At 47.0% G+C, this 13,298-nt stretch overlaps 1 protein-coding gene across 6 annotated transcripts in view; it reads left to right on the top strand.

Annotated features, from left to right (window-relative positions):
* Nucleotides 1-13,298, top strand: part of MOK (MOK protein kinase) — a 69,816-nt gene that overhangs the window by 22,571 nt on the left and 33,947 nt on the right. For 4 of the 6 annotated variants that reach the window (XR_006293526.1, XR_006293525.1, XR_006293524.1 and 1 more), the window contains exon 2: nt 398-512. Coding sequence is in view for 1 of the 6 variants with exons in the window: in XM_043557053.1 (XP_043412988.1) it covers nt 398-512 (115 nt within the window). In the remaining 5 variants the exon portion in view is untranslated. Of the gene's footprint in view, nt 1-397; nt 513-13,298 lie in introns of those variants that run through there. The other 2 variants (XR_006293527.1, XR_006293528.1) reach the window with 2 other exon arrangements.

Below are 13,298 nucleotides of genomic sequence, written 5' to 3'. Positions count from 1 at the left end.
ATCTTCTCGTATTAGATACGATAAAAAGAGAAAGGGAAACAGCTTTCTCCTTGTGACCGGGACTCTCCGGACCTAATCTCTTAACGACTCTCCTGTGTGGCGGACGGCAGTGTTGGCTGTAGTCAGTGATCGTGTCACATGTTCCGTCCCTGGCACCTATTTATCTCATAACTGGACGTTTGCACCTCTTGGTCGTCATCTCCAGTCCCCGCCCCTGCCGGCTTCCCTGGAACCGAGGGGAGCACTGAACGCTGGACACCATGAAAGAACCGTGCTCAGCCTGTCGGTGTTGGGTTATCGTGTGGGTTAAAAAAAAAAAAAAAGACCGCCATCTGGAAGTTGAGTACACAATACATGCATAAATACGTTTTCTTTGTGTGATTCTTTTTATTTGTAGACTATAAAGCAATTGGCAAAATAGGAGAGGGAACGTTTTCCGAAGTTACGAAGCTGCAGAGCCTGAGAGACGGAAGCTACTACGCGTGTAAGCAAATGAAACAGCGCTTTGAAAGGTAGGCGGTCAGAGACCTGTTTAAGACTAAATACAGCTCTGGGTTCCGCAGTGGGGGGCTGGTACTCACGCAGTGACAGGTAAGAGACGATCAGCTTTCTTTGGGCAGAGGATTACGGGCTAACTTGAGGTTTATGACACTAGGTTTTATTCGTGTCCGGCCTTGCTGTAACACCAGTGACCAGGGGTCACAGAACATTTAAATTGTAAAAGCGTGCCTCACTTTCAACAGCCTCTGTGTTCCTGAAAGTCGTATGTTGGACTTTTATAAATGAAACCTGTCACGACATCGTAGAGGCACTTGTGGTTTCATTAGTCCTGAGTTCGTTAACCTATTGAGAAACAATTTCCAGATCAGGTTGGGGAACTCTGTTCCCTGACACTGATCCATTGCTGCTCGTGGAGAGGGGAGCTGGCTTGTTCTGGGTTCATCACTTGGGGGACCGCTGTGGCTTTGCCCTCAGAGCGGTCTCTCGAATCCCTCAAGTTTGCAGCTTCTAACGGGTCAGACGCCAGGTGTGATTAGGAAGCTCTGTTGGGACAGTGAAGCCGATGCCACCTCACTGCAGCTGTGGAACTTTCAGTGAAGAGGTTCGAAGCTCAGCCTTTTTTTTTTTTTTTTTTTTTTTTAATATATCAAAGGAATCGAAGTCTCTAAATATTAAAAGCAAGTTGAAAAGGGGCGCCTGGGTGGCTCAGTCGGTTGCACGTCCGACTTCGGCTCAGGTCATGATCTCACGGTCCGTGAGTTCGAGCCCCATGTCAGGCTCTGTGCTGACGGCTCCGAGCCTGGAGCCTGTTTCGGATTCTGTGTCTGCCCCTCCCCTGCTCATGCTCTCTCTCTGCCCTAAAAATAAATATAAAAACATTAAAATTTTTTTTAAATAAATAAATAAAAGCAAGATGTAAAAAAAGAGTCCTTCCCCCACATTGACACAGAGCCTTCTGAAGTGTTTCAGGGTATCAACCTTGATTTCGAACTCTTGGCATAAAAAATTACTTCTCAGATCAGAACGGAGTACAGGGCAGTTCGCCATGTCAGAAGGTCTGAGAACAGTATTGTGATCTTCACGACATCCGCACGGGGCGTGTGGGACCGTCCCTGGTTTGCGAGCACACGAGGAGAGGTGCTTAGAGATCGGAAGTAGCTTGACAGCTGTCACTCTAGGTCACTAGGTGGGCAGAGGCATATTTGAATCCAGATCTTACGAAGCCAAACTCCTCCTTCTCCCCTGCCCTGTGCGGTCATTTACCTGCTGCTGTTGAGACTCTGAAGTCACTGGGTCTCCAGCCCTTCCTCTGTGTGTTCTGCATCCTCTGGGTCTCTTGATCTTTTCCCTCCTCCGTCTTTACCTGTGAACGACTCGTGATGGGAATTTGACGTGCAGCGTGCTGATTATCCCACATGTAAAGAGCAGACTTCCTTAAACAGCCAGCTTTCAGAGATGCCACAAACACAGAGTAGCAGAGAAAGGACTTTGAGCAGCGGGACGTGACACGTGCACCTTAGGAGAGGCCTGGAGTCCCCATCGGGTTCCGCTGTCAGGCTCGGGGTGGATGTGTACTTGCAACAGGGCTCGCTCACCCCTGTCTTGTGAGGAGGTAGATATGAAACGTGGACCAGACAGACAGCCTGCTGACCTGAGGCCTTCCTGCGACCGTTGCTGCGTCGGGGTGACGTGCTGGCCGTCAGGAGGAATCACAGCCAGTCACGGGTGTGCCTTCACGAGAGTCGAGAGATCTCTGTAACGCATCGTAGAAAGGTTGCATCAAAGAACAGGGACGTGGTTTCCTGGCGGTGAAGCGCAGTCTGGATCCACCACCTACCAGGTCCCTGGCACACCGAGTGCCTCATCCACTGAACCTTGGCCTCCTTGTCGTGAGGTGCTTGACGACTAAATGAGGGAATGAAGGGAAAGTTGGGAGCAAAGCGGGGGCACGCGGCAAATGTTCGATAGATGGTAGCCTTCCTTACTGTATGTGCGGTCATTTGTTGGATTTCAGAAACAATTAATGCTCTTTGTCTTAACTTTAAAAGTGGTTGATGGGGCACCTGGGTGGCTCAGTCGGTTGAGCGCCCGACTTTGGCTCGGGTCACGATCTCACGGTTGGTGAGTTCGAGCTCCACGTCGGGCTCGCTGCTGTCAGCACGGAGCCCGCTTTGGATCCTCTGTCTCCCTCTCTCTCTGCCCCTCCCCCACTTGCGCTCTCTCAAAAGTAAATAAAACATTTAAAAAAATTAAGAAAGTAAAAGTGGTTGATTGGAACATATATTGTTCTTTTAAAAACTCATAAAAGTAAAGGTTTTTAATACAATGCCACTGAGTCAGTGTTACTTTTTAAATTTTGTTTTGTTTTACTTGTTTGTTTGTTTAGTAATCTTTACACTTAATGTGGGGCTTGAACTCACAAACCCAAGATCAAGAGTCCTATGCTCCACTGACAGAGCCAACCAGGCACCCCGGAGTTACTTTCTGTAAAGTTTGTGTACGTATCGGGAATTACGAACAGGCTTTAGTGTATTATTTTTTTAAATATTTATTTATTTTGAAAGGGAGGGTGGGGAAGCATGAGTGGGGAAGGGGCAGAGAGAGAGGGAGACAGCGAATCCCAAGCAGGCTCCGCGCTGTCAGCACAGACCCTGGCGGGGCTCAATCTCACAAACCATGAGGTCATGACCTGGGGAACAGGCTTTAGTTTCTGTTGTATAAATAACAATTTCACATATTGGCTTTATTTAAAAGGAAGTACATTTACTCCGGCTAGTGGTATTTTGTCGCTGTTTGAGGTACGGAATCCGTGATAGAGTCTCAGGCTAGTTTTGATAGGTATCTGCCAGCCTGTGTAATTCAAACCTAAGAGGAAGTGGACTCTGGGTTTATTCACGTGAGTTCTGATTTGCTCTTGATACATAGGTTCAAACCTATAGAAGATTATAATCCAATACTGCCATTATTTATCTAATAATTGTTCCTGCTTAGATTCTTCCAGCTGCGGCTCTGGGGAGCTCCTTCAGGTTGGCGCCTATGTTCTTTTGACATGCCCCATCCTTTTTATCTTTTTTCCTTTTTTAACACTTTCATTTCTTCAGATCCTGAAGGCTCATCTTGTATTTTTCCTCCCCTAGAATCATCCATTTCTCCAAGGAGCCCTGGTTCCTTTCATTGGAGAAAGGTATTTATTTTTAAAAAAAAATTTTTTTTTTCAACGTTTATTTATTTTGGGGACAGAGAGAGACAGAGCATGAATGGGGGAGGGGCAGAGAGAGAGGGAGACACAGAATTGGAAGCAGGCTCCAGGCTCCGAGCCATCAGCCCAGAGCCCGACGCGGGGCTCGAACTCATGGACCGCGAGATCATGACCTGGCTGAAGTCGGACGCTCAACCGACTGCGCCACCCAGGCGCCCCCTGAGAAAGGTATTTAGAAAACGAGATCTTGGCACCAGGCCAAGTAGGCTCATTCCTACTGGGAAGTCAGTCCCCCTAGACTCAGCAGACAGACCTAGTATGTGCGTGTATGATCCATATGTACACACATCTCTCTTTTTCTCTCTCCACCCTCTCATCTATCTCGTCGGGTAAGCATGAGTCCATACCGATAAATAAATGAGTGAATAAATAAATTGGGATGAGGGGACAATTCTTTACAGAAGGATTCCAGTTAATAAATATAGAAGGAATGAGGGAAATAGAAAATCCTCATTAGAATAACAGTGGTAATTTCTACAGGCAAGATAAACTGAGGAACCCTGAAATTAGTAGGTGAAGCTTGGAAGAGAACAGGGTTTCTGCAGAGCCTCCAGTGGTTCCCCCTAACTATTAATTAACGTGGTGGTTCTAGCATATGTCCATACATTATTTGATATCCCTTCCTTCAGGAGGTGGGGCTTACTTTCCTTGCCTTTGAGTGTGGGCTGCACTTGTTCCTAAAGGACAGAAAATAGGAAGGGAAAGTTAGTAACTTTACAATGAAAAACCCGGAAGGTACCACCTTAACTAAATGATTAACACCATCAGTAATAAGCCAGATAGGTGTCATGTACTTCCTGATACAATGGGATTGAAAAAGCACACATATCACCTCCATCGTGTTCTTTCCTGAAGATCCATAATCTCCGCTTACTTATGAGAATACATCAGCCCAGCCCAAATTAAGGGGCATTCTGCAGAATACCTGCTTGCTACTCCTTAAAACTGTGAAGGTAATGAAAAACAAAGACATGAACCGTCACAGACTAGAGGGTGAGTAAGGGAACATGACATCTTAATTGCAATGAGGTATCCTTCACCCTGGGAGAGAAAAAGACATTCCCGGGGAAACGGGAAATCCAAATAAAGTGTCTAATTAATAGAACTGTACCAATGTTAATTTTTTAGTTTTGATAAATGTTGTGTAAGGTGTTAACATGAAAAGAAGCTGGGTTACAATAGAGAGCTGTACTATCTTGATAACCCTTGTTAGTCTAAAATGATTTGAGGATGCCCAGGTGGCTCTGTCAGTTAAGCATCCGACTTGATATTGGCTCAGGTCATGATCTCACGCTTCATGGGACTGAGTCCTACATTGGGCTCCTCGCTGAACACAAAGCCTGCTTGGGATTCTCTCCCTCTCTGCCCTTCCCCCACTTGCACGTGCATTCTCTCTTTCTCTCTCTCTCAAAACAAATAAATAAACTTAATAAAATGGTTATGGGGCACCTGGGTGGCTCGGTGGGTTGAGCTTCCAACTTTGGCTCAGGTCGTGATCTCACAGTTCGTGGGTTCGAGCCCCACATCAGGATCTATGCTGACAGCTCAGAGCCTGGAACCTGCTTCGGGTTCTGTGTCTCCCTCTCCCTCTGCCCCTCCCTCGCTCACACTCTGTTTCCCTCTCAAAAGTAAAATAAAACACTTAAAAAATGAAGCAAAAAATCAAACAAAAATAACCATAAGTGACCTGGAATGACTCATATTGTTCCTAAGCTCCCTCCATTCTTATTTCTGACTTATAGGAAGAAATGACTCTATAGTTTCTAGAAGAAAGACAGCTGCTTTTGGGGTCGTTTCTAGGAAGGAGATTGCTAATAATTTGTTGGATGTTCCAGGGTCGCTGATACTTGGTCCACAAGTTTAATGTTGTTCTTCTGTTTTTTAACCATGAAAATCATATTTCTAGCTTTTGGAGTTCTGGAATATCTATCACCATTATTAAACAGCTTAATCTTATTCAGTTGAAGAAGAATTTTAGGTTCTTTAAAATCCATTTCTTTTTTTTTTTTTATTTTTTAAATTTTTTTTTTTTTTCAACGTTTATTTATTTTGGGGACAGAGAGAGACAGAGCATGAACGGGGGAGGGTCAGAGAGAGAGGGAGACACAGAATCGGAAACAGGCTCCAGGCTCTGAGCCATCAGCCCAGAGCCCGACGCGGGGCTCGAACTCCCGGACCGCGAGATCGTGACCTGGCCGAAGTCGGACGCTTAACCGACTGCGCCACCCAGGCGCCCCTAAAATCCATTTCTGCTCATGTATCACTGTCTAAGTAAATCCTCAAAGTCACCTCGCACAGTCGTGTGGGTGGCATGAGAAACGAGAAGCGGTAACAGGAAAATCAGGCTGAGTCACACGGGCAGAGTGAGGCTGGTATTTGGAGCTGCTGACTCCCACCTCTTCCAAGTTTTACTTCCTTTCCCTCCCTTTCCCTCTTACTGAAATAGCAACGGACAGCGTTTGCAGTAATAGTGGCTAGCGTGAAGTGCAGGTAGGGTCACACAAGCCGGGTCTTTAGTGCCGTGGCAGGAAGGGTCCTTTCGGCTCATGAGGACGGTTTTCCTCCAGAGTCACTCAAAGCCTCGGTTCGGGGATAGCGAGTTACTGGCCAGAGGCCTGCGGTGCGGCCCAGGCCTCCCGATCCCTGTTTTGGTCTGTCTTCCCAGTGGTCCCCACCTGCACTCACAAGCACAACAGTTCATTAGAGCCCTCCCCCACCCCCACCCCACCCCCACCCCCACTTTCTTTTTCTTTTTGCTACGATTGTACTCTGTATTCTGCGCATAGAAACACTGTAAAGAAATGGAATGAGTCTCTTTTAAAAAGAAATTCCATCTTGAGCTGTGTAGGCTCTTGCTTTGTATCCCGAAGGAGTAAGACTGACACATACGTGCTACTCGTGGTCAGCACAGGGTCAGGGCCCAGGCTCTGAAGGTAGAACAGCTCTCCCACGGTTAGTTCTGTGACCTGGGATGGTTCCCCACTCCCTCGGTGCCTCAGTTGCTTTGTACCAGGTAGATGTCTCCCCGGGCTCGACCTCACGGGAGCCTCGCGAGGGTTGACCTGAGGCAGGTGGGCACCCCGCACAGTGCTGGTGCCGCGATCCAGCCATCGACCGACCTGCCATACGACAGTGCGGGTGAGCGGGGCTTGAAACCTTCTGAAAACCGAAGTGGGGTGCTAACGGCAATCCTGATGAAGAGGACAGCGGCCGGTCACCACGTGTCTGGCGCCATGCCCAGCCCTGGGTGAGCTGCGGACGTGCGGCATTTAGTCCTCGCGGCAGCCCTGCGAGAAAGATGCTGTCGTTGTCTTCTTTCAGACGAGGGAAGCGCGGCTGGAGAGCCGAGTTCTCTCACCTGCCCGGTGTCACCCAGCTGGCCAGCAGTAGGGCCCAGCGTGGGACCCGGGTCTGTGTGGGGCCAAGGCCTGCGTTCTCTCCAGTGCTCTTAATGCCGTGCGGCCGTCCGGTCTTGACTTGGTACGTGGTTTTTCTCAAGTCCCATCACTGCCTGGTCTTCAAATTACTTTTACCAAAATAAAGTCTGCTTTGTGAGGTTATAAATAAAGGCAAAGGCAGCAATCCATGAGTCACTTTAAGAGCTTTTAGTTAATAATATGATCATAGAAAATCTTAACAAAGTAAACGGAACAGTGTGATGAACCCCAGGTACCCAGCAGCCGGAATCAACAGGCCTGTGATTTTGATTCGTGTGCACGTTTACCCGGTCCTTCCCCACTTGCTTGTTAGCATACGGGGCTTTTTCTTGAAAGGCAAAATTTGCATCCGTTACAACGCACATTTCTTTACTGTCTAATATTCTGGAAAACAGATGTTCTCGTGTAATTAAGAGATGGAACACTTCTGTCACCTAGGAAGCTCCTTTGTGACAGTTCTCCACCCCCATCCCAGGCTGCCACTATTGCGGGTTTTTTCCTTTGTCCTCTTGTAGAAATTCGTATTAAATGGAATCTTGAATGTGGTCCCGAGACCAGCTCTGTCGGGTCAGCGTGGACTCTCGGAGGTTCATCTGCACTGTTGCACCCACAGTCGATACCTTTTTACGGCTGAGCCGCACGCACTGTGACCTCAGCACCCTTTGCGTGTCCATTCTCCCGGTGACGGGCTTTGCTGTCGTTTTGGTTTGGGGCTGCTGGCGGTAAAGCTGCCGTGAGAACTCATGCACAAGCCTGCCTGGGATGTGTGTCTTCGTTCTTCCTTAGGCAATCGCCTAGAACAGCATCTCTGGATCAGAGGGTGGGTGTATGTTTAAAAGAAACTGCCAAGCCTTTTCTCGAAGCGATTACACCTGTTTGCATCCCCACCAGCAGGGAAGGAGAGTTCCAGGTGCTCTGTACCCCCACCAGCGTGCGGTGGCGTCCGTGTTAAGTTGTAGCCGTCCTGGTGAACGCCGTGGCCTCTTCCTGTGGTTAGTTTGCTCTTTGCTGACAGCCGGTGGCGAAGAATGCTGACTCGTGTGCTTATCGGCCATTCGTGTACCTTCTTTCTTGAAACGTGTCAGAGTATTTCTTTCCTAAACATTTGAAATCATTCACCTGTGAAATCTCTGGGCCTAGAAGGTTTCTTCGTGGGGGGGCCCCCCTCCACCCCCCCCCCGGCCCCATAACGTTGGTCACAGCGTCACTTGTAGTGGCGACGAGCTGGAAACGGAACGAAGGAGTGGGGCAGGTGGGGCGTCATGGTACGTCTGCACCATGGGATGTTGAAGAATCAGAACCATGCCAAATGATACAGGGTCCTCGTAGGTTTTTTTTATTTTTTTTTATTTAAAAAAAAAAAAAATTTTTTTTATTTAAAAAAAAAAATTTTTTTTTTTTTAACGTTTATTTTCGAGACAGGGAGAGACAGAACATGAACAGGGGAGGGTCAGAGAGAGGGAGACACAGAATATGAAGCAGGCTTCAGGCTCTGAGCTGTCAGCACAGAGCCCGACGCGGGGCTAGAACTCACGGACCGCGAGATCATGATCTGAGCCCAAGTCGGCCGCCTAACCGACTGAGCCACCCAGGCGCCCCTTCGTAGGTTTTTTTTAAAGCTCCATTGAGATGTAATTTACATGTCATCAAATCCACCCATGGTAGGAGCAGTTTAGGAAATTTATGCAGGTGTCCAGCTGCCGCCACGATCCCATCTAAGAGCACTTCCGTCAGCCATGAGGAGGCCCTTGGTAACAAATTCCATTTCTTTGGGAAACATGCGGCTATTTTGGTTTTCAGGTTTGTGTCACATTTGGTAATTGTGTTTCTCAAGGACTTTGTCTATTTAAGTTGTCATATTTCTTGGCATACAGTTGTTCGTGTTACCCCCTTTTGGCTTTTTAACATCTAACTGTAGTTATATCGTCTCTTTCACTCCTGATATCGGTTGGCAGTGTTGGTGTTTTATGTCATTTTTTCCTCCATTGGTCTTGCCAGGGGTTTATCAGTTTTATGAATCTTTTCAAAGAATCGTTGTTAATTTCCTCTGTTGTTTGTTTGTTTTCTGTGCCATTGATTTCTGTTCTTCCATTATTGCTTTTCTTCTACTTTGGTTTAATTTAGTGTTCTTATTCTGCTGTCTAAAGGTGAAAACTTAGATAATTGGTTTGTAACTATTTCTTCCTTTCCAACATAAGCATTTAAAGCCATAAATACACTTCTAAGCCCTGTTTTCCTGCATCCTATACATTTTGATATGTTGTGCTTTCTTGTTGTTTGGCTTAAATGTTTTCTAACTTCCCTTGTGATTTCTTCTTTACCTGTGGTTTATTTACAAGTGTGTTGCTTAATTTGCAGGTGTTTGGGATTTTTCTAGCTAACTTACTATCATTGATTTCTAGTTTACGCCCATTGTAGTCAGAGAACAACATGTTCTGGAAGTCTTTGTATTTGGAAATTTATCGAGATTTATCTTTGGGTCCAGATATTCATCTGAGTGGAGAGCATATTCTAGCTCTAGGTGTTAAGTAATAGGTGTTATGTAAAAGCTCGTTAGGTCAAGGTGGTTAACAGTGCTGTTAGGATCTTGGATCTCTTTACTGGTTTTCTGAATGACTGTTGTGTCATTCAGTTGTGTCTCAGTTGTGTCTCAGTTGTGTAGAGAGTATTGAAACTTCCAACCCTTTCTTCTTTCTTCTGTCAGTTTTCACTTGTGTATTGAAGCTTTCTTACTTAGCACACACACGTTTGTAACTGTCATGCCTTTTTGATGTATTGTCCCATCACTATGAAAGCATTATAGATAGTAATCATCTTTATTTAGGGGCACCTGGGTGACTCATTCGGTGAAGCGTCCGACTTCAGCCCAGGTCATGATCTCGCGGTCCGTGAGTTCGAGCCCCGTGTCGGGCTCTGGGCTGACGGCTCAGAGCCTGGAGCCTGCTTCCGATTCCGTGTTTCCCTCTCTCTCTGCCCCTCCCCCATTCATGCTCTGTCTCTCTCTGTCTCAAAAATAAACGCTAAAAAAAATTAAAGAAGTAATAATCTTTGTTTTGAAGTCTAGTTTGTCTAATATTAATATACCCACTTCTTCCCCTTCAGCTTAGGGACTTTCTTCCTGCAGACTGGATTGGTTAGATAAACTTTTCTGTAAAACCCTTCCAATAAAATGAAGTGTTGACATTGGAAAATTAATATTTTTTATTCTTTAAAGACTTGGACCCGGTAATATCATTTTTCCAGTTGTGGAAAAACGCACGTATGGGGGATCTTGTCTCTTCCTTTTGGAGCAGAGGCTGCCTGCACTCCTCTGTGTCCAGGTCCTCGATCGCTTCGGTCTCCAGCAGGACAGTGAAAACGAACAAAACCCTGAATGTCACCTGACCACAAAATTCGAAGCAACTTCAAGGCGCAGAAAAGTGGTTAATTCCAATTGTTAGATATTTTTCATGATTTTTAAAAGAACAGGGTTTATTTGTATTTTAGTAAAACGAAATATTGTTGGGGCACCTGGGTGGCTCAGTCAGTTGAGCGTCTGACTCTTGATTTCAGCTCAGGCCATGGTCCCAGGATCGTGGGATCAAGCCCTGTGTTGCGCTCTGCTCTGAGTGTGGAGCCTGCTTGAGATATTCTCTCTCTCTCTCTCTCTCTCTCCCTCCCTCCCTCTCTTTTCCCCCCTCCCCCCAATAAAATTTAATAAAATATTGTTATTTGAACAAAGCTAGTGATACTTAGATGAAAATGTCTTTTTAAATGTATTAGTTCATTATTTCTGAGAGAAATGTCTGTGGAGACACGAAAGAATTATGTCTGCAATAAGCAATCATGTGTTTCAGGGTATGAGAACAGGTTTTCATATTAAAGCTGAGCAGAGTGGATACTTGTTCGTCTCAATGCCCAGGCTGTTTGACCCTCCAGTTCGGAAAACTTATTTTATCCTATAGGGTGTTCGGAAATCAGAGCTGTTGCCGGCTCCACTGGGTTTCCCAGCCTTGGTACTGCTGACATTCGGGCCCAGGTTATTACTTATTGTGGGGCCTGTCCTGGGCCCCGTGGGATACTGAGCATCAACCCCGGCTGCTGCCACTGAATGCCAAATGGAACAGTATGTTACAGAACCTGTGACAGCTAACGGCGTCCCAGACATTGTCAAACATCCCCTGGGGGGCAAGGTCCCTCCCCCATGAGAGCCACTGACCTACGGCATGCCAGGGGTAGAGGCATGACAGGCACAGGCATCGGGTGGAGGTGGGGTCTCCAGCAACCTAGCCCTGAGTCAGGAGACCCCCCCACAAGGTGCGGGACCTCGAAGAGGGGCTCAGTGGTCTCCTCCAGTGCAGACCCCAGGGAGAGGGATTAAACGAGGCTCTTCCATCGGTTGCCCATGTGCCCCCACAAGAGTGTTTCACTTGATCTTTCTTTCTTCCTATTGCCTGATTGGTATCTTTGTTCACCTCCCCTGTCCGAAGGAAAAAAGGTATTCCTATCACGCCACTCAAAGGATGGTCTGGAGCGGTGTGTTCTCTGGAACCCTCGTTCTAAGGGTTGGTGACTAGATAGTTTGTAAGAAGTGATCCTAGGGCAAAAAAGTTTGGGAAATGTTGGTTTCAATAAAGGTAAACTTCTATGGGATTTTTTAACGTATATTTATTTTTGAGAGAGAGAGAGAGAGAGAGAGAGAGAGCAAGCATGAGTGGGGGAGGGGCAGAGAGAGAGGGAGACACAGAAACCGAAGCAGGCGCCAGGCTCCGAGCTGTCAGCGCAGAGCCCGACGCGGGGCTCGACCTTACAAACCGCGAGATCGTGACCTGAGCCGAAGTTGAACACAAACCGACTGAGCCTCCCAGGCGCCCCAATTTGTAGGATTTTTGAAAACTTTTCAACAGTAAAATCAACAGTAGTTTATGGCTTTCCAAAAGGGGCTGGAGTGGGCCTATCTCAAACTTTCTGAGCGTGAAGTTTCTTGATAAAGCATTTTCTAGAGGAAGAATGTTCTATGGGACATATTTGGGAAGCATTGTTCTAAAGGCATCTAGGGGAGGCCGTGATGCTGGCGAGGAGCAGGTGGTGGGGTAGGCACTAAGCTGACAGAGTGGAGAGCGTCATGATCTGGTCTCTGCACACGCCAGGCCGAACATGGCCTGGAACAGCGGAAGACTCCTACTCTGGGTAGTAACCGGCTATCCTGAGCCTCTTGAGTGCTGACCCTTCCCACCTTCACCCTACACCTGGCCCTTGGCCGGCACTCCCCAGACCTCTCCTCTCTCCAGAGCTAAAAGGTTAGTGCCTGGTTCAACAGGGGCCCCCTCTGTAGGACCTTGTGCCAGCACGGTGGGCTCTGTCTTTTCTGGTTGGTTGTTGACTGTGATGCACAAGTTGCTAACATTTTGCATATGTCGTCCTGGGTGTGAGGGAAGCAACAGGGGAAAGTAAATGAAAAAGAGTCTAAAACTTGTAGTCAGAAATATCCTTACACTCAGACTATTCAGGCTTTTCTCATATACCAGGCTCCCATTTGTTGGCTGGCACGAGACTTAACATATTCACACTGATTTAAGACAGTAATAATACACTATTGGGTATAACTGCTCTTTGAAGAACCAGACAAAATGCTGAGCTTTACACTGTATATTAAAAGTTGGCAGAACAGAGTTTTGGCAGTTCAAAGGAAGAAGACTATTCCCACAGTTAGCTCCTTTCAGAGCCGAGGCCATGGAAGTCTCTGGTGGATCTAGTCATTTGATTGGACGTGACCACGACCACGACCGTGACCGTGGACCCGTCCGGGGGGACGGTTATCTCTTGGAAGCGGTCTCTGGAGTGTGGTGACAGCCAGCCCATCCCCATCTGCTTCCGTCCCACTCACATTGGCGAGGTTTGGGATGTAAACGGCGTCTGGCAGACCCGTCTTCGTAAAGAAGAGCTGGCGGTAGGTAAGTCACACCTGCCGAGGGAACGCCAGCCGCCAGCAACGAAAGTGAGAAAATATACGGCTTTCATGAAAGATAACGAAGATTAGCGTGTTCGTGGAAATTTGAGATGGGTATTTTCAGGGGGTATTTCTGTTGCTCAATTGGTTAGTTCCCATAAACTGATTAATA

Source organism: Prionailurus bengalensis, chromosome B3 (genome assembly GCF_016509475.1).
Source record: "Prionailurus bengalensis isolate Pbe53 chromosome B3, Fcat_Pben_1.1_paternal_pri, whole genome shotgun sequence".
NCBI classification, from domain to species: Eukaryota; Metazoa; Chordata; class Mammalia; order Carnivora; family Felidae; genus Prionailurus; species Prionailurus bengalensis.
The sequence above is the reverse complement of the archived record's forward strand: the minus strand, read 5'-3'. Positions and strand labels throughout refer to the sequence as shown.